At 31.3% G+C, this 22,194-nt stretch overlaps 4 protein-coding genes across 4 annotated transcripts; 3 read left to right on the top strand and 1 right to left on the bottom strand.

The window, feature by feature from the left end:
• Positions 1–4,619: 4,619 nt before the first annotated feature.
• LOC105761733 (mRNA-decapping enzyme-like protein) lies at positions 4,620–8,993 on the top strand. The gene is made up of 8 exons (XM_012579627.2): positions 4,620–4,892; positions 5,007–5,047; positions 5,209–5,258; positions 5,352–5,496; positions 6,062–6,118; positions 6,964–7,087; positions 7,176–7,637; positions 8,201–8,993. Exons 1-8 carry the CDS (start codon positions 4,734–4,736, stop codon positions 8,255–8,257), a joined length of 1,095 nt encoding a protein of 364 aa, XP_012435081.1. The 5' UTR covers positions 4,620–4,733; the 3' UTR covers positions 8,258–8,993.
• A 1,310-nt stretch (positions 8,994–10,303) lies between these two features.
• LOC105761732 (uncharacterized) lies at positions 10,304–10,752 on the bottom strand. Its single transcript, XM_012579626.2, has one exon. It carries the CDS (start codon positions 10,715–10,717, stop codon positions 10,529–10,531), a length of 189 nt encoding a protein of 62 aa, XP_012435080.1. The 5' UTR covers positions 10,718–10,752; the 3' UTR covers positions 10,304–10,528.
• Positions 10,753–14,343: 3,591 nt separating this feature from the next.
• LOC105761729 (short chain aldehyde dehydrogenase 1) lies at positions 14,344–16,335 on the top strand. Its single transcript, XM_012579622.2, has 2 exons — positions 14,344–14,462; positions 15,411–16,335. Exons 1-2 carry the CDS (start codon positions 14,446–14,448, stop codon positions 16,201–16,203), a joined length of 810 nt encoding a protein of 269 aa, XP_012435076.1. The 5' UTR covers positions 14,344–14,445; the 3' UTR covers positions 16,204–16,335.
• A 634-nt stretch (positions 16,336–16,969) lies between these two features.
• On the top strand, positions 16,970–19,896 carry LOC105761730 (uncharacterized). The gene is made up of 2 exons (XM_012579623.2): positions 16,970–17,241; positions 19,572–19,896. The coding sequence occupies exons 1-2, from the start codon at positions 17,083–17,085 to the stop codon at positions 19,737–19,739; spliced, it is 327 nt and encodes a 108-aa protein (XP_012435077.1). The 5' UTR covers positions 16,970–17,082; the 3' UTR covers positions 19,740–19,896.
• The last annotated feature ends 2,298 nt before the right edge of the window (positions 19,897–22,194 follow it).

Raw genomic sequence — 22,194 nt, forward strand, 5'->3', positions numbered from 1 at the left:
GAGCATTCTGTTTCTCAATTTTTAAGATACATGGGACACACGGCCAGATCATACACCCATGTGCTAGGCCGTGTGCCATACACGGCTAAGACACACGCCCGTATGGACAAAAATAGGTCATTTCCAAGGCCACTTTTTCTCATCCAAATTATCTTCCACCTACATCAACGCTTTAACACATTCACAAGGCAATACCAATCATTCAAATCAAGCTAAAACCAAGTTCAGTACATGTTATAATATATCCTATATGTCTAAGTATTCAATTTTCCCTAATAAACCCAATTCACATACATGCATATCTTACCAATTATACTAATTCAAATCAATTAATTATGAACCTATATAATCTCCCTCATTTAACCAATTCAAAGACTCATCAAACACATTAAGATCATATATAAACACATCAAAATATGTCATTCACAAGCCATTCCAATGGCTAATTACAACCAAACATTTATATTACCATTGTTGGTCATATTTAGCCTATACATGCCATTATAACCAAAATTAGTTTTCTATATATACTGAAGAGTCCGAGGGATAGTGTGATGTAGCTCCGACCAGCTTCCAACCTTTACGAGCCTTCGAGTTCTATAAGACAGAGGAAATAAAACAGAGTAAGCATTTATTGCTTAGTAAGTTCGTATAACGAAAAATTAACTTACCATTTATTTTCATTAAAATAAACATACAAAATGCATCCAAGTAATTTGGCTAATAGCCTAAACACACAACTTCATCGAACATGTTAGTCATTTATTTCACATGAATATCAAGAGTTATATATGAGCTCATCAACATCAAATTTCCATGTATTTCATGTATATACAAATAATGTTTCACTTTGAATTCATATATTTTCTCATATAAGGATTTTGCCCGTTGAATCATATAAAATATCGATGGATACCTAGGTAGTACACACGAAGTGTATAAATTTGAGATCTGTCAATTCATATTTTGGAATGCTTATATGAGCACATAAACGGGAAGCTCTTTCGAGCCACATAACGGGAAGCTCATATGATCTATGTAACGGGAAGCTCCGGAGAGCCATTAACGGGAAGCTCATACGAGACAATAACGGAAAGTTCAAGCGAGCCAATATCGAGAAGCTCCGAAGAGCCATTAATCAGGAAGCTCATAAGAGCCTTTAATCAGGAAACTTTGATGAGCCATATATCGGGACGTTCATAAGAGTTGTGGTGTGTCCACAACACATGTAAGATCACAACCAATCGGGATGCTCCGAAGAGCTATTAACGGGAAGCTCGCACAAACCATATAACGGGAAGCTCATGAGATCTAATAATGGGACGCTCTTTCCAGCTGTGGCGTATCCGCAACACATGCAGGACTACAACCAATGCGGGAACCCTGTATCCATCAAATTTCACTTATTCAAACGAGACTTAATGCTTGTCAGTTATCATCGGATATGTAATTAATTTCATATACATGACAATAATACAATTACATACATACAATTCAATTAATACATATAAATTCTCACATTAGTTACACGAACTTACCTCAACAAATGTTCGTGTATGCAAAATCTACTAATCCAATATTTTTTCTTTTCCTCGATCTAACTTCGTATTTGATCTATCCGGATCTATATAAATGAATTTAATATCAATTTGATACAATTCATACTCAATTCAATCCAATTTACATATTAGGAAAAATTACCATTTTACCCTATACTTTTAATTAATTCTAATTTAGTCCCTAGGCTCGGAAAATGAAATTTAATCTTCATTTCAAGCCTAGAAATTTTCATATATAACAATAGAAACCCATGAATTCCATAAAATTTAGATTTTTCTATGAATTCAACATCTTTTCAATTTAATCCCTAAATCATGATTTCATCAAAAATTTTAATAAAATACTTTTAAATACCCATCATCATCTCAAATTCATCATCTACTAACTAAAATCATATGAACTCATCAATGGTAACTTCCAAAATTTTCAATAAAATAAAAAACTAAGATAAATGTTAATTAGACCTAATTGTAATAATCTCAAAAATATAAAAATTTTAAGAAACGGATAAAGATTTGACTCACATGAAGCAAAAATTGAAAGCCCAGCTCAAGCCCTCTTCAATGTTTATTTTAGAACCGATATTGACGGTGAAAATGTCTAGAAACTCTTAATTTCCAATTTATTTACAATTTTGCCATTAATTTGGCTTTATTTTATTATTTTCACATGTTATGCCGCCCCATTCATTCACTTTAGGCATATTTATGCCCTAAGTCCTCCCTTATTTATTAGTTAAACTATTTAGTCACTTAACTATCATAATTAGTAAGTTTTGTACCTTTTTCAATTTAGTTCTTTTTATCAAATTACACATGTAATAGGTAAAATTTCTTAACGAAATTTTCATTTGATGTTCCTATCCTACCATAGGCTATAAAATAATATTAAAATAATTTTTTTTCAGGACTAAAATTTGTGGTCTCGAAACCACTGTTCTGATTTCACTGAAAATGAGTTGTTACATAAACTACCACCATTATAATGTGATGATGTGAATTTTTAATGAAACTATTAATGTTATTAACTTTGTTATCGCTTAACAGTTAATAATGCTAACACATTAACGGTGTTATAAATTTAGACTTACTAATAATATTATAAAGAGTGAAATTATTATTTGGACTTGAATTTGGCAACAACTTTCACATTGGGGCCTAAATTTTGTTTTGGTCCAAGTTAGCCCCTAAACTCGGTAATTATTCTCGTATTAGAGCCTAAACTAGGCAACTGTTCCCACATTGGGACTTGAACCTTTTTTTTGTCTAAATTAGTCCTTAAACTTGACAATTGTTTCCATGATGGGGCCTAACTTGGACTATAAAAAAATTTAGGCTCTAATGTGGGAACGACTGCCAAGTTTAGGGACTAACTTGGACAAAAAAAATTCAAACTCGAATGTAAAAGTAGTTACTAAGTTCAAACCCGAAAAATAATTTAACTCTATTGTAAAATAGAGGATTAAATTATATTAAATTAAGGTTAGTACAATATATAAATACTAAATTTAAGTCATAATTATTCTTTTTACAATTTCTTCAATTGAGTTCGTGAGCTATTTAAAATTCCTAATTTGTTACAATATTATAGTGTTCTCAATGAATTACTAAATTCTTTATAATGTAATTAGATTACTGAATATTTTCCAAAATTATTTATAATTGATTATGAATCTCTTACAAAATTACTGAAATTTTTTTGCAAAATTCTCTTAAATTAATCTGAATCGATTTTAAACCGAATTAGTATTAACTTTCTTTAATTGTTAATCGAACCGAACTTTTTCAAAAAATTAATCAAACCAAAATATTTTGGTTTGAATTAACCAAAATTTATATGTTTTTATTTTTTGTTAAAACAAGTATAAAAAATATATATAAATAAATTGATAATGTTCATTTAACTGAATTATCTGAATTAACTAAATTAAAACTACATATCATTTGTATTATTAATTATTAAGTTTGATTAATTCGGTTAATTATCCAATTTCGAACCGAATTAACCGATAACCGAACTTCCAAAAAATCATTAATCAACTTCTGATCGAATTAGATCGGTTAACTGATCAATTAGCCGAATTAGGTCAATTCGGTCGGTTAATTCGGTTTTAACCGAAATTTGAACACCTCTAATAATAGACACGAACAATACTTGCACATAATGAAACTTAAATTAAAATAAAATCAACGCTAAACATGCATATTTCATTTGGTTAAAAAAAAAGAATCATTGGCTTGAATCCCTATTATCATTTTTTAGATTAATACATCATTTGATATTTAAATTTGATTTCAATGTTCAATTTCGTACTCAAATCAAATATCTTGTGGCTCAATAAATATTTGACACGTATACTCTATTAAAAAAACATAAGTACTTAAATGAAAAAACTCATGTGCTAAATTGAATCTGAAACTAAACTCAAGTACTTAAATGAGATAAAGTAAAACACAAGTATCAAGTGAAGTCATTGAAGCAAAACTCATGTACCAAATCAAACATTGAAGTTAAACTTAGGTACCAAATAGTATATTAATCATTATTTTTGGTTAAATTCTGCTATCAGTCCTCATACTTTGCAAAACTTGTGGATTAATTTATATACTTTTGTTTAGTCATTTTAATCCTCGTACTTTTCAAAATTTAAAATTTTATTTCTCACAAAATAATAATTGTTAAATTCATTAAGTTTTGATATTTCCAAAATCCAATGTAACATATTATAATATGTGTAACGCCGTATCAGATTATTATTTTCACATATTACTTACTAAAAATCCAGTTAATGGATTAATGGCTATCATTTGAGTCAAAACTGAATTCGATCAAACGTATTTGACTGCTATTCTTTGATCAGGACTAAAATTTCAAAATTTGTAAAGTACAAGGACTACAATTGATCAAATAAAAGTACAGGGACTAAATACATAATTTTCTCAAAGAACAGGGACTAATAGAAGAATTTAATATATTTTTTTGCCTAAAATTCTGGAGGCTATTCTGGTCATTTTGGGAATCAACATTCAGTAAAGTAAACTGGTAAGTGGCTAACTGCCGAATATTTAGAGAAAATCGATTGACGATTGTAATGTTCAGCATTTCCCGGGAAAATCATTAAGAAAAATTGGGATTTAGGGTTTAGGGATTTCACATAATTTGGATTCTGGAAAATGTCTCAGACTGGAAAATTGATGCCGAATATCGACCAACAAAGCACGAAGATGCTCAATCTCACTGTTCTCCAAAGAATTGATGCTTTCATTGAAGAGATTTTGATCACTGCTGCTCACGTCACCTTCTACGAATTCAACCTCGATAGTAATCAATGGGTTCGCTTTGTCACAAATCTGATTTTTTAAAAGTTTTTGGAATCTTTTTTTGCTTTTGATTTTGTTTTAAAGTTTGGATGATTAAAATATTTTATTATTATTTTGTTTGTTTAGAGTCGAAAAGATGTTGAAGGATCTCTCTTTGTTGTTAAGAGGTAAAAATAAGTTAATATTTTTTAAGCTTTTTTATTATTTATTTTTAGCATTAACGTGGTTAGAACTTAGAAGCAAGTGATTTACTTTGGGGATTTATTTAGCTTATTCAAATGATTGATGATGATTTTCCTTGGGTTTTTTTTTTTTGTTTTCTTTTAAGGAATACACAACCTCGGTTCCAGTTCATTGTAATGAATCGTCGTAACACAGGTCGAAATTGTTAATTTTAATGAAAGATCTCACACTGCACACCCTTTTTTTCTTTTAGCCTGATTTGATGTGAAAGTTGTTTTTAACAAGCAGATAATTTAGTGGAGAATCTATTGGGAGATTTCGAGTACGAGGTTCAAGGTCCGTATTTGTTGTATCGAAATGCTGCGCAAGAAGTTAATGGTATTTGGTTCTATAATCCGCGTGAATGTGAGGATGTTGCAAACCTCTTTAGTAGGTATGTCTGTCTTGTTTTTTTCCGTTTCGCTAGGTTGTAAATAATCAACTTCGAGCTCGGTTATCCCAAGTGATTTTGAACATGGAGCTTCAGGTCTTTCATATATTGTATTTTGTACCTTATTTGTTACAATTGATTTTCCTCGAGAGGAAGGGTTTAGTAGTTGAAGGCATCCTTTGTCATGTAGTTTTAATTCGAATACAATCTTATGGTTATTGAAGTTTCAAGTATTCATAATGGCAACAAGGTTCTAGATAACGGGGGTCAATGCACTTTAATCTGTTGAACAGATAATGTATGTTTTTTTAGCTCTACAACTATCAAGTGGTATACTGGTTCATGATATGCATTATGGTATTTTGGTCACGGAATATAAAACAAAAGTTTCCTTGCATTACAATAAAACCTTTAAGCTTTCGTAATTTAAGGAAAAAAACATGAAAGCACTCAAATAAGATTTATATCAGTGTGTTTTTTGAGATATTGTTTTGATAAAGAGAAGTTCTTGGTCTGTTTCTGCAGGTGGTTTTAAATTCTAACATTATATATGTTGTCCTCTTCTCAGAATACTTAATGCATATACAAAAGTTCCTGCAAAGCCAAAGACATCTGCAAGCAAAAGGTAATTACTTTGATGAAGCATCTATTAGGAAGTTATTGCTTTTCTGAAGCCTTGGAACATGGTTAAATATTAAATTTGCCCGGCAGTTTGTGAGAGGTTTCTATTATTAAACTGCTTTTTGGTACAATATGCCATTTTGAACAAAAAATGTCTTGTCAATTGACTTTGTTCTGTGTTTAGGGGGTCTTTTGGGTGTGGTTGAGGTAGCATCGTAAACAAGAAAAGGGTTGAGGCAAAAGTTGGTTGAGAGTTGGACTAGAGTGGATTGTGGGGTGCCATACTTGTGACATATTACTAAATAGCTGGAAGTGGAGGGAATATTAAGTAAGAACTGTAGAACTGTAATTGATAGTATACGCAAGGAGGAGGTGAGTGAGGCAGGAGCTTTATGTGCAAAAGTATATTGTTATAACAATTAGCCTAAACTCCCATATCTATAGGTTTTGAGCTGCTCCCATCAATAGATAATACTTTCAAGACCTGCTAATTCATATTGGTAAATTTGTATTAATGATTAGCCATACATAAGTATTTGGTATACTAGCAGTGTAACTTTTTTATTCCACAAGCAGCCTTGAAAAATTTCCACTTCTCTTTTTTTTTTAAGCATTTGTTTTTTTTTAATATTTTACTATATCTCTATAGGACACTTGTCAAACCCCCTGACCCTGCTTGTGGAGAAAAAAACTCCATTGGCAGTATACCAAATATTATTCCAAAATAAAAAGCAAACCGAATTTGATGATTTATTATGTTGATCCTTGGAAGTCACTAGAATTTTTTTACTTCTGCTGCTGTCTTCCTATTTTGTCCAAGTTTTCTAAGCTTGTGTTATTATGGTGTAGTGAATTTGAGGAACTAGAAGCTGTTCCTAGCATGTCTGTAATAGAAGGTCCCTTGGAGCCACCAGCAACTGCCTCTCGTGCTACTGATGCTCCTCAAGATTCATCATTTGTTAACTTCTTTAGTGTGTGTAGACTTCCAATACTTTCCTTTTGGCTTTTCAAGGCCTAATAATGTCTCTCATCTCAAAGCTTATTTGGCTTACTGATTTCAGGCTGCTATGAATCTTGGAAGTAATGCTCCAAATGGTACAAAACCAACACAGCCTTACCATTCTATCTCGACCACCCCTCTGTCTTCTCATGCTCCAACTGCCATACCCACTCCTACTCCTGCTCCATCAGTGTCATCCCTTCCACTTTCTGCTGCACCTTTGGTTGATTCAGCAAGTAGCAGCAACCGAGTGACTAATCTCGTAAAGCCTTCATCCTTTTTTGCACCCCCTTCCTCTTCTTCATCCTCATTGATGATGCCACCTCCCTCTTCATCAAATCCAACCGCCTCTGCTCTTCATCCACCCCTCAATCCGCAACATCCCTACGGCACTCCAATGCTTCAACCCTTTCCTCCATCTACTCCACCTGCATCTCTCACTCCAGGTGCCCCATCTTCTTTGCACAATGGATCTCTTATTAGCAGGGATAAAGTCCGTGATGCTCTACTAATGCTTGTTCAGGTATTTATATTATTCTTTGTCAGTAAAAGTGTTATAGAGGCCTCTGTATTAGGAGTTAGATTGCATTTTGCCTCTTCTACTCAAAAAATGAGTAAATTAGTCTATTTACATTAAATTAAAGAGCAAACTAGTTCTTTTAGTTGAAATTTTCATTCATTTTTACTATTAAAACTTTGGCGTGCCAACGGAATAATTAGATAATTACATATGGCTTGCCATGTGTACCTCATATCTATGAATAGGGACCAGTTTTTAACAGTAGAAATAGATGAAATTTTTAACAAAAAGATTAGTTTGCTCTTTGATCTAACTTAAAGGGACTAATTTGCTCCGTTTTTTAGTAAAGGAAGCAAAATGCAATCTAACTCTCAGTACAAGAGCTTCTATAGTACTTGTACCTTATTCGTCTCATTTTCGCTTGGAATGTTAATTAACAGCTCATAATGGTTCAAGTATACTGGCTAATTAGCATTTGGCCAAAAGATGAGTGATGCTGGTTTTGCATTTCCTCCTTTGGTGAAGGCTTCTAGTTGTTGACTTTTTTCTTTTGTTTCTTATTCCAGGATGATCAATTCATTGATATGTTCCACCAGGCATTGCAAAAGGTGCATCATACCTGAATGTGCTAAATTCGATCCTCAAAACTTCATGGCAATGTTCAATGTGCACTGCACACTTTTATTTTCTTCAGTTTGGTATCTAAATCTAAACTTTGAAACTCGATTTGATCTACACGCCAATTGTTTACGGAGGACAAGGTGTTAATGCATACTACATTCAAGCTTATATAGCCGGAGTTAGTGCATAAAAAAAAAAGAATGTGAATCAAGTTCATCGACATACATGAAAAGCTCTACACATGCATCAACAGAACATTAAATTTTAGGGTTGAGAGAAGAAAGAGTAAAAACCAACAACGATTCCTCAACCAATGTCTTTGCCTTCGCCTCCTATCACCATTCTCTCTACACCTTTAAGTCGCACTTTCAGGAGGGAGAGATCTGTCATTGTTTGGCATTCAGAGCGTGTTTTTGTCCACTTTCTGAGACGTGCATTATATTACTACAGTAGTCTTGATCGGGAAATTCAGGTAAGTTTATGGTAATGTTTTGTTGACTCTAATTTGTTATGGTTTTCGTTGATCGAATCAATTATAGATCATCGGATTTGGGATTCAACAAAGTACAAGTAGGACGTGTGCAAAGGACATTGACAGAGAGTTTGAGGGTCTGAATTTGTTGTTAAGTCTTAAACTAGTAATGGATTTTCCTTTTGCCTGAGTTCTTTGATAACTTAATTATTGTAAAATGGATGTGAACTTATATGAGAAGTTGCTGCTGTTAGCTCTTTCCATAAGCATTGGAAGCTTAAAAGGTTAGTTTTAACCTGTTTATTATCTTTTCTTTTGGACTGTAATAGTATGAATATGACTTTTCATTGTCTTTAAATGTTATTTTATGCATGATGTAAGCTCCTTTTAGATGTTTAGGACTATGCTACCATATGGTAGACTCTGATAATGTGATTTTATTGCAATAACCCTACCATTTTAGGCACCTGAGAACTGTAGGCTTTTTTGTTCCAGTTCTTCAATTTAGTTACTCATGTTTGATATATTGGTAGGTAAAAGTACCGGCCCATGTACTATGAGTCGGATTGCATTTTTTTGTCTCTATTTAAAATATTAGCAAATTAATTTCTATATGTTAGATCAAAAGATAAACTTATTTTTCTGTTAAAAATTGGTCTATTTATGTCAACATGAGATACATGTGACACGTCAAAGTGTAATTATTTGATTATTTCGTCAATCATGCTAATTTTACCGATAAAATAGATAAAAATTTTAACTAAAAGGTTTAGTTTACTTTTTGATTTATAATATAAGGGTTAATTTGTTTATTTTTTTGAGTAAAAGGGACTAAAAAAAAATTTTTAACTTTTAGTCCAGGGATTTTTATAGTACTTTACCTATTTAGTTGAAGTACTTGTTACACACATTTGTTCTATTAAACCACCTTCGCTAAAACACCACAACCATCTCTTTCCGTCCAATATACCTCTTCCGCCGTTGAAACCGTTTCTCCATACCGTAGGGAACAGGCAAGTCACATACTTCAGACAGGTCATTCCGACAAGACATCTATCACTTTGGTGTCTACATATCTTACAATTTAAAAGACCAGCAACTTGTCAAGAGACCAATGTGTGGCTAGGAAAGAAAGACTAGTCCATCTAAATATTCTTTTGACCTCGAAGGTGGGGATAATGTTGACACCTCACTCTGAAACCCCTACAATACCTTCTTCCTATACTCTGTCCTCCCTCGCAGCTCCTCTGCTCCACTAAGGGCCCGTTCAGCTGTGCCTTTGAGAAGGACTTTCCGCCCAAACAAAGTGAACAGACACTAGTGTCTTTTTAACCTCCTTTGGCATCAAAAGTACTCGCATTTGATATCAGTGATACAAGGTGACGCATCAAATGCAATCACCAGTGAATTTGAAGGGGCAGGCAGAGCTTGGTCCCCTCTGATTAAGTAAAAAATTAAGTTATGAAAAAAATTATATTTAATTCATTTTAATTATATATATCCTCTCTCAATCGAAGATAATACAACTCGAAACTACATCGCTAAAACTTAATCGACAATATAATTTTGAAAAACATAAAAAAAAAACAACAAAATTTTCGTATTTAATTTGAATCCATATACAAATATATGAATCAATAAGGAGAAAACTTAAACGAGGACTCGTCTCATTCGCCACTAAAATTTACCGTTTAGTAAAGTAAAAAATCACCAAATCTTTTTTTCGTTTACAAATCAAACAAAAACCCAGGATTTTATTTTTCCCTTACTATCTTGGATCTTCTTTCTTCTTGAGCGCCGATTAATCGTCGAGCATCTTTCGAAGCCGGTCTTTGACGTATTGGCTACGAGCTTTAACACGTTCTTGTTGAGGACCAATATTTACAAACGAAAGGTAAGCTCCGGCGGCAATGAACGAAGCTCCAGTGAGGCAAAAACCGATCGTCACTGTTAGTTGCTTCGCCGTCGGTGGATATGACCAAAGCACCATTTCTTATCTGGTTTTCGTTTTCTTCTTTAAAGAAAAAAGTGGTCACTCTTACGGCTTGGCTTGGGTTTTTTATTTGGACGTTTTGTTTCGGTCTATACGCTGTCGTTTGATATTTTGGTTCGGGTCGGGTCGGGTCGGGTCAAGTTAAATGGGCTTTCATTGTTTTAAATTGGTAAAGGCTTTGCTTAAAATTTTGTATCATAGATTGGGCCTTAGATAAAATTTAGAAAAAAATAAAGGACAAAATTTGCCGGTAGTGATTCAACTATTAGTAATATTTTTTGGGTCATCTAACTATAAAAAGTTATAAAATGATCATCTAACTATTATAAATTTCTTTTTTTGATCACTTAACCATGAAAAGTTATAAAATGTTGACTCGACTATTAAATTTTGTTTTTTGTTTTTGTCACCAACTAGTTAATGTAAAAATAAAAACACTCTAAAATCCAAATTAGTTCTCCTTCCCCTTTTCTTTTACAGTCCAGTATCTTTTTTCATAAAGTAACTTTGAACGTCACGAATCTGAAAATCAAAATTCAAACAACTTTCTTCTTCGATATTTGACATTTTCTGTCAGATGGACTTGTATCTAAGGTAGGCTATTCTAGTCATTAATAGACATTGATCCATTATATCGATAATATATAAATTTAAAAATTATCAACCAATAAGTATTGAATACAGTAGTACAACACATTGCACTTTTAAGGGAGGCGTAAAATTGAATATTAAGGACGATATTGTTGGGAGGGGTTGTCACAAACCCTGAATACAGACGATAAAACGGACATAGAGAAGTCATCATATGGCACTACAAATTTAATGCTTACGCAATTTAATTATGGCTTTTTTAAAGTGTTACTAGTATAAAGTACAAATATAAATACATATTTGAATAACTTCATATCATGGAACTCAGAGATCCATGTATATAATCTCGCATGGTAGGTCTCAAGTGTGGATACTCAAGACTAGACCTAATCACAGGTCAGACCGAGCCGGTGTAAAATTTTAGGCCTATTTTCTAGGTCCGAACAAATCTCAAAAAATGGACCTAAAATTTTACCTAAGTTCGACCCAAGTAAAAAAATGCTAAACTCGAGCTCGACCCGACCTTCTCGTATTAATTTTTTTATATAAAAATATATTTTAAAAATATTATACATTAAATAATCTAAAAACATAAAAATAAATTATTCCCAACAAATTGAAAATACATTTAAAAAGTCTTTATTGTAAAATAGCACTAAGATAGTTGGAACTTAACAAGCAAATACCTCTAAAATAAGAGTTATACAATATCCAAATAATAACAACAAAATAGTAGCAACATATTAGCAAAATGACAACAAAACAACAACAAATAACAGTAGAGAAAATAATTTAGGCAAAATTGGGCCAAGTCTAAGCCCAAAAAATTTTACGCGAAACCTGGCCTATTTAAAAAACGGGTCTTGTTTTTTGTTTGAGTCCATTTTTTTTATCTATATTTTTTCCAAACCTCCCACATTTTTCGAATGAACTTTTAAACCTGAACAGATTATCCGACCATGATTAGCTAAATTATAAAAGTTTTAAAATTTAAGAAGTGAATAAAACACATAAAATGTGATATTGTATCTATACATTCTCTTCTTAAAAGCTTGATATTTATTTAATTATTTCAACTTATCGTTTCTTTTGGGCCAAATCTACCAATTAATTATTTATAATATCATCCTTAAACATTATCATTAAATTATTTACCAATTAATTTTGATTATAATCTTAGCCTCCACGATTTCAGAATCGTCAAGCATTACAATAATTTTAAAATTTTAAATTAATAAAATTATAATTATAATTTGGTCCCTAAAATGATAAAAATTCAATTTAATCTTTTAAAATTATAAAATATAGACTCTTCAAATGGTAAAATTGCATTTTACTATCGTAAAACTACAATTTAATTTCGGTCTTCCTAAAATATTTTCCAACTTCGCCCTGAATACAAATACTTTGATTGTATAAAATAAATTAGTAAAGTATCAAATTTTAAATATATAATACATTAAACATCATTATTTCAAAACAATAGACATGTATGACAGTTTCGGAACGAAACCAGAATTTTAAGGGTTGAGATAAAATTTAAAAAACTAGAGGGGCCAAAGTTAAAATTTTTATGTTAAAATGACTTAAATTGATTAACTAATTTATTGGAGGGGTTGAAAATGCAAAATTTTCATTTATTTAAAGAGCTAAAAGATAGGGCCAAAGCTTTTCCTTGCCCGTTGGCAACTCCATTTGACCTAATAATTTTGGACAAGATATATAATTACATAATATAAAAATTAAATTATAAAAAATGCAATTATATTAAGAAATAAAAAAAATGGTCAAGGGTGTTCACTGTCTCAGGTTTGGCCTAGGTTCGAGTCGCGTTTATTATTTAGGCTTTACCTTGTTACTGTAATTCATAAAAAAAAATGATACAAACACGAGAACTCATACATTTATTTATGGCCATTCAAACTTGAGATCTTAGATTTTTTAAAGTCTCGACATTATCATAGGGTCCAACTCCTCCCCACCCCTTAAATGAGAAATTCAATTTTTTGGCCATTTGAAATTTATAAAATTTTAAGTTTTTATAATTTGATTCCTTAAAATAATAAAATTTTAATTTAATCCTTTAAAATTTATAAAGATATAAACTACTAAAATAGTTAATTTATATTTTAACTCTTACAAAATTATACAACTTAATTTCACCCCAAAATTTTTTATACTTCACCTCCGAACCGATACCTCAATTGTTATAAAAATACAACACAAATACACGAATTATTAATACGTAAAATCATATGAATACAATAAAACACACAAATTATTTTATAAGATATATCAATTAAAACTCATCTTAATGTTCAAACCCAAATAGATGATTACAATGCCATAAAGGTGATATTAACAATGAGCTACTTTCTTTTTTAAGCACATAATGACCTCATGTATTAATTAATTAATCCCACTTTCCAACTAAAATTAGTTAAAATATTATAGCTTGATGTATCATTTGAGTTTGACCACTTTTTTTAGTGGGGTAATTTTGTTATTTTTGGTTCAATACAATGTATCTGATAAAATTATATATTTTGGTATTTAAAAGTAATAGTGTTAACTTTTAGTGTTTAATTTGGGTTTTAGGGTTGATTTAATAAAATTAACTATTAGGATTGAAATTCTCATGATTTTGCTAATAGAATAAACTTAGTGTTAAATTGAATTTGTTTCATTTCACGCTTTTATTTGTCAAATACAATCGATGGATGTGATTTAATTTGGGTTTCAGAGTTGATTTGATGAAAGTTAATTACTAATATTATTAACTAATTATGAGTTTTCATTAAATCAACTTTAAATCCCAAATTACACTAAAAATTTAACATTGTTACCTTGAAGTACCAAAATGTATAATTTTGTCAAATATGCGTACGGCATTGGACCAAAAAATAACACATATATCACATTAAGAAAAATGTCAAACTCAGGCACCAAATAATATATTAAGCTATAATATTTTAAAGCATATACCTATGTGCTACAAAAAGGGTATGCCATTGGTTAAACTAAATTCATTTTTATTTTCTTCTATAAATACCCTAATCATCAAATTGTCCAAAAACATAATACAAAGGCAATTGCTGCAACTAAATTCTAGGGGTTTTTTCTTCAGTGCAAAGATGGGTTCTGTAAAAAGGTAAAATTCTAGCAGTCTCGTCCTCTTGATTGTCAATTCATCGATATTACGAGCCTAAATCTTTAAATTAGAGAATATTTTACATTTAAACATGTGGAGACCCATACTATTCATATTGTTATAACAATATGATAGAGTTAAGACTCAATCAACATCGATATTACTTTAAGCCATGAAAAATTTGTTATTCTATCATCATTATAAGTTTTTTCCTCGATCGATAAAACCTCATTACCTTATAGTCAAGGTATTTTTTCGTCGGTTTAGATTCGTTTGTCACTAAAAATTGAGATTTACTGACGGTTTTATTTTCCTCGAGATAAAGATTTGTAAGATCACTATGCGTAAGTTGTGTATACGTCTTGGTTAGTATATGAAATTTTTGGTTAAATTTTACTATTAATCTCTTTACTATGCGTAAATTATGTATTTAGTCCATGTATTTTTAAATTTGTCAAATTTAATTCATATACTTTTGAATTTTAAAATTTTAGTCTTAGCCCAAATCATAGCAATTAGATTTGCTTGGTTAAATTCTGCAATTAGTCATGTATTATACGTAAAGTTATAGATTTAGTTTATGTTCTCTAGTTGGATCATTCTTAGTCCTTATATGTTTGAATTTTTCAATTTTTATTGACATAAACGACAATAGTTAAATCCATTAATCAGATGTTTTGCAATTAATGCATTACGCATATAGTTAAATACTAGAACTTATTAATGAATTTAACGGCTAACATCTGATCAAGACTGAAATTTTAAAATTCAAAAATTATATGGACTAAAAAGAGCTATATTAAAATTTAGGGATTAAATCTATAACTTATGTATGGTAAAGGGACTAAGAGCAAAATTTAACCAAAAAGCTTAGAGTTCATGTCAAATGCATTCGTATCTCGACAACCATACCTGAGGCCGAGTAATCAATTTGATGATTTTTTATAGGCTAGAAGGTAAAGTGGCCTTGATAACAGGGGGAGCCAGTGGAATTGGCGAGAGCACGGCGAGGCTTTTCGTTCAACATGGAGCCAAAGTTGTCATTGCGGACATTCACGATGATCTCGGAAGCTCAATCTGCGAACAACTTGGCGGCCATGGAATAATTTCTTATGTTCATTGTGATGTTACTTGTGATTCAGATGTTCGAAATGCAGTGCATTTAGCTGTTTCAAAGTACGGGAAGCTCGACATCATGCTTAATAATGCTGGAGTAGGCAATTTGGCGACCGATATAGTGGATACAAGCAATGAAGATTTCAAGAAAGTTATGGATACCAATGTATTTGGCGGATTTTTGGGTGCCAAACATGCCTCTAGGGTTATGATCCCGGCCAAGAATGGATGCATTCTTTTCACCGCCAGTTCGTTGTCGGTGTGGGCTGGTTTTGCCGGGCATTCGTACGTGGCGTCGAAGCATGCGGTGGTGGGATTGGCCAAGAGTTTGTGTGTTGAGTTGGGACAATATGGGATTAGGGTCAACTGCATTTCACCGCATATGGTGGCGACGCCAATGTTAACGAAAGCCATGGGGGTGGAGAAAGAAGCAGTGGAAAGCTTGGCTTCTAAAGCAGCGAACTTGAAAGGGAAGGTTTTGACGGTGGAAGATGTGGCGGCGGCGGCGTTGTATTTAGCTAGCGACGAGTCACAATATTTGAGCGGCGTTAATTTAGTGGTTGATGGAGGGTATAGCGTTACTAATACTTCGTTGTCAATGACAATCGAAAGCCTTACGTCTTAACACCCTCAGATATTCCCGTCATGTTTATATTATGCATTCCTGTCGCATGAATTCTATGCTTCGATCCAGGAGACTCCCAACGCTCAACATGTGATTACTTACATTCCAATTAAAAAAACACTCATTTCATCAGATTTTTTTTTTAATTTATATTCAATTCGGTTCGGTTCGATTCGATTCGATTCGATTCAGTTCGGTTCGATTCATTTATTTATTTAAAACATGAGTGATTTTTATTACGATTTTACACTCAATTATTTATGTTTGGTGTTCAATCTTTGAATAAAATTTTCTATTCCGATAACTTGTGTTGCTTAAACTCTACTCCAATAACGCCAATATTTTTTGAATCGAACATTTTGCTCCACTCCATTTCAATTTCGACAATATAATTTCTAAAAGAAAAGGATGGTAAATGAACCGAGTTTGAACTAATAAACTTCTTTTATATTTGTTTGTTTATTGTTTAACTTATCCGTGTTCTATCTGTATTCGTTAATAATTTCAAAATTGTATTTGAGTTTATTTATTTTAAATTGTGTTTGTTTATATTATTTTGTTTAATGTTTACAAACAAATTCACGAATATTGATAAACATACTCTGCATTAGATTCGAGTTGGTATTTAACCTTAAAGTTAACGGTTAATGGTGAGGTTAAAATATTTTGAAATTTCGGATCAATTTAAAATCCAACTCGGAATTTGGGGACTTCAAGTGAAATTAACCCTCTCTTATTATTATTTCCCCAGCAAAGTTCTTCGCCTAAAATCGCTTCGCTCACAGATTTTTTCTTTCTTTTTTTCAATTTCTCAAAAATCTCCAAAAAATTAAAAAGGGGGAAAAATTAGATTCAAGATTTGGGTGTTAAATAAATTTGATGTCGAGGCCATGGCTACTAGTTTTTATAGTGTTTATAGTAATGCTCACTTCTCAATTCGAATGGAAGCAGCAATTTGGTGAAGAAATTGAGCCAACTTCCACTGTTTCTCTCAAAGATCAATCTCTTTCCAAACGCCAAGAATACGTCAAAGAAAAGGTTTCGCCTTTCCCCCAATCTGTTCTTTATATATATATCTTTATCTTTTTTAATAAAAAATCATGAATTAGATTGTTAATTGTTGTTAATTTGCAAATTTATTCAAATTCCTCCTCCCCCAATTTGTTGGCTTGCAAAGGGTATAATTTACAGCAAGTGAAGTGATTTTTTTGCTTGTTTTCTATTTTAAATGGCTTTTTCTTTTTCATCTTTCTTGCATGTAGACTAGTGGATTAATTACTCTCATTAAAATGGCTTGTAAATGGACTTGTTTGAATTGGTAATTCTATGGGTTGATTGCAGTGTGATGATCTGGTTGGAATTATATGAGGTTTTAGATTCTGAGAATGTTGAATAGATTTTCTAGTTCGATTAGCTTAATTTGATATACTCAAAGGAAGGGTGTGAAACAGTAAATTACTTCCATGAAGGTTCAAATCTTTTTGGTCATTTTGATGAAGATTTCAGTACTTTAATTTGTGCTCAGTTGGATTATTTTCTAGTGTTCCATTCTTGGCTTTATTTGGTAGGGTGGAAAGAAAATTAGAGGATGAAAAATTGAAGGAGGAAAGTAGGAGATAGGATATTTATTTTTCATTTCATTGGCTTAGTTGGAAAGATGGAAAATGGAAAGAAAAAATAATAATTTTCTTTTCATTAATTACTTGTTACTGTAAAAGAATGGAAGGAAAGAAAATTAATTCTTTTTAGAAAATGAACAATATTTGTAGAAGCTTTGAGCTAGTGATCACTGGTTAAATATGAATGCGTTGCCATTTGCCACCACTAATCCGAGTTCACTGTTGTGGGGTTCTAACTGGGTAAATTCCTTTTAGTTTATGCTTGCAAACGGTACGAGTATGGTTAGATTCTTTTTACGTTTTCCATTTCTTTTAAGCTGAGGATCCTTAGAGGTCATATTCCCATATCCATGCGTGAGACATGAGTGTCAAATAGATATACTTCAAGAAAAATAGAGTCCAAGCAACATAGCTTATATCTATATTTCCAGCCAATGTCAATGTGTTTTGTGTAGATAAGAATCATGAATTGGTACATCTCACTTTTGGACATACAGCTCTGTTTTGGTCTGTCTCAGTTTCTTGATTTTTTATTTCATTTCCCCAGATGCAATTCCATAAGTGGAAACCTTAAGTAGCAAGGTTTTGCTTTAGGTTTTGCCCCCTTCCACCTTCTAATTCTGTTTATCACTTGACTTAGAAGCAGTAAGTGAAATATTTGAGTGTTTTTTGTTGCAAATGCCACAAATAATATCAAATTTTAAGTTAGGTAGGATTTATTCGGTAAAAGCACCATGGAGGCCTTTGTACTAGGAGTCGGATTGCGTTTTGCCCTCTCTACTTAAAAAATGGGCAAATTAGTCCCGGTACATTAGACCAAAGAACAAACTGGTCCTTCAGTTAAAAATTCCATCCATTTTTACTATTAAAAGTTGGTTCTTGTACATCAGCATGAGGTGCACGTGGCATGCCATATGTAACTATTTAGTTATTCCATCAACTATGCTAGTTTTTAACATTAGAAATGGATGAAATTTAAATAATAATAAAAAGGACCAATTTGCTCTTTGATCTAATGTATAGAGGAAAAATGCAATTTGACTCCCTAGTACAAGGGCTTCCATGGTGCTTTTACCAATTTATTTCTTTAATCTAGAAATGCTTCTGAATTACTATTTGTTTTGGCAGGTACCTTATATATGATTCTCTTATTGGAAGTTTGTTTGCCTAAGTTCCCCACCTAATATGACTTCTACAACATTGTTTGAAATTGCCTTAGTTTCCATTTAAAAATACCTTGATATATACATAATGCTAATAGTGCCATATTGTTTAAAATTTCTCCCAATTGAGCATGTCTAGTATATTTTTCACAGCCGGATCGCTATAACTCACCCCGTTGAGTTTGCCACCATGGAACTCAACAGTTACACCTACTTGTTCGACACTATACGTAGATTCTGCCCTTCTAAAAGGGACATCCTAGCAAGCAAGTCCTTCCCCATCTACCAAAACAACCATAAATGTTTCAAAAAAAAAAGGTAGGCATACATTGTACAAAATGTTCACGATAGGGTGCCCTAACCACCCAACAGCTAATCCATTCCCATTGTCCGTTGAACCCAATATGACCCAATTTGCCTATATCTTACTTATTTGTTTTGTTTGAGGCTGCATTTGTTGTTTCCTTCTGGTGTAGTTGCTTGAACTAAACTGAAATTCCTCGGTTGTTTTAAGATGGCATACATCATCTTCATCTCCTAGTATTAAGTGACTGTTCAGAGTGATATTTTATCAACTTTGTCGCAGATCATACTTTCTCAAGAAAGGAATATTCAGAAACTGAACGAGCAAGTGAGGAATCTTCGTGAACAATTGCTATGGTGTAAGGCTGAAACCGAGATTAGTAACGGCTCTGCATTTGCTTTGAGTGAACATTTAAGTGAGATTGAGCAGCAGCCAATGTTAGATGACTAACATTATTGGGTCACTGCCAATAGAATCACAATACTGCTTGCTATGTGCAAGTACATAAACCTTGATTTCTTTCTTTCCTCCTCCTTTGTAGCTTCATAATGATCATTGATTTACTTGACTTACAAGTCAGAATACATTACATGCAACTCTTTGAATATCTCTTGTCAATATTTCATGGATGCTTTAAGTTAATACGCTTTATAGGGTTATGGAATAAAAGTGTCCTTCTCAATGTGATTTTGTGGTTGGAACTAGACATGTCATTTGTTATGCAAACCTGGAAACTCAATCCAATCAAACTCTACTCGAACCCAAATTGACTCAAACACAAAAGCAACATGAAATGGAAACGATCTAAACTTAAAATGGTTTGAACAAATAATACAAAATGGCTAGAATTTAAATGACTTGACTTGAAAAACTAAAGTCATAAATCTGAATGACTTTAATCCCAAACAACTTGAATCCAAAATTAAACCGAAAATTTTAAAACTTGAATTGATTCTATCTAAATTATCCCAACCCAAAATCAACCGAATTCATCCAATTGGCAAGTCTAGTTGAAACCAAGACACAAAAAGGGAAGCTTGTTTGATTGCATATGGAAGGAATATGTGAAATGAATAGAAGTTGTATGAAAATAGAGTGGGATTATTGCTAAGTATGATCACTAAATTGGGGATAAATATAAAAACTATACACGAATCTTGACTTTATATGGTTTTGTACATAAAATTTTGATTTGATTTTCACAAATTACTAATAACATTTTGGAATTAGCACTAATTTATGTCGATGCATTGCATACACAATCAATTATACTAATTCGATATGAAAATAAATATATGTATTTATTTCTTTAAATGTGTATAAATAATCAAAATCAAAATTTTATGTATATCTATAATCACAATTCAGATTTCATATGTATAATTATGCCAAGTCAAAATTTTTATATCAAACTTAACCAAAATTCATTAAAGTAGAGGAATATGATTTTATGCCTAACTTAAAATTATATTACTACAATTATAAGCAACTTTTATAAGGTCCCTCCATTTCCAATCTCCATACCAAGCTAAAATTATACATCTTTGTTTAAATTGACTTGACTTGAAACATGATATTAAAATTTTACTTAAATTTATTTGTATTTAGACATGGCTAATTAAAATATGTTTAAATTAGTTTTTATTATTTTGAAAATAATATTTAATAATTCTGTAATATTTATTTTAGTAAAATTTTAAGGATAAATAACAAGACATATTTTTAAAATATATATATTTTTATGATATAGTATTAGGGCAGTGATTATACATATTGCACTTTTAAGTAAAGAACTCGAGTACAAACCTCGAAAAAAATTTGGGAAGAACAAGCACAATGAAAATTTTAATCTTTGTTATCGGTTTAAGCCACATTTTATACTAAAAACATATATATTATTATGGAGATACTTTTATTTTTATATTTTCATATAAAATTAATATAAAATTTATTTTATTTTATATAAATTTTAAATAAATATATTTGCAATATAATTTTTTTACTCTTATCGTTATTGATACCCTTATTGTTTTTTATTTGAAGGTCCATTTTTTCTTTTCTAGAATAATTTACATCCAAATATTTGATTATGACACATATTACGGGTATAATTTTTTATATTAAAATGTATTTATAGATGAGGTTTTGGTTGAAATGTATTTTGGGTTTATAAATTCAATATAAAAGATAAAAATACTCTTAAAATAAATTTTATTTCCTTTTAAATAAACGAGATTTTAGTCATTTTTAATTGAATTAATATCCGATTGACTTATGATTAGTGACTCAAAGGCGTAAAGAATGACATGTGATTGTAAGATCTGTAACAAAATTTAAATATATAAAAAGAATATGACACGTGACAATTATTAATATCATTTGTGAAATTTAAATATACATATCTCATTTTCAAAAGATTTCTCTAAATAGCAAAAATCAAATTCAATTTTTCCTTTGAAATTTGTCAAAGCATGGAGGAATGAGTAGCAATAATTTTACGTCATAATCTCAATACTTGATTGAAAGGTACCAATTATATAAAGGTGACAATTTTTCCTTTTATAGTATCTTTATATTCATATCTCGATTAAATTTAAAATCGAGTTAAATTTAAATTTTAAATAAAAGAAATTTTTATTTAGAAAATTATAAAAGTTAAATCAATAATATTATTTTAAAATCATCAAATTTTTTACCATTCGATTCAATTCGCGTTTATGATATGCGGAAAATGAAATTATGAAAGAAAAAAAACCCCGAAAAAAGGAATATTGGTTTCAGTAAATATGTCGGTCGAATTAGGTAGACTGTCTTTTCTCAATGCTGAAGGGTAAGCAAAACAAAGAAACAATATATACTCAAGGTATAATTATCGTCTTACTACATTATTTATGGTTTCTTTTCA

This window comes from Gossypium raimondii, chromosome 11 (genome assembly GCF_025698545.1).
Source record: "Gossypium raimondii isolate GPD5lz chromosome 11, ASM2569854v1, whole genome shotgun sequence".
NCBI lineage: Eukaryota > Viridiplantae > Streptophyta > Magnoliopsida > Malvales > Malvaceae > Gossypium > Gossypium raimondii.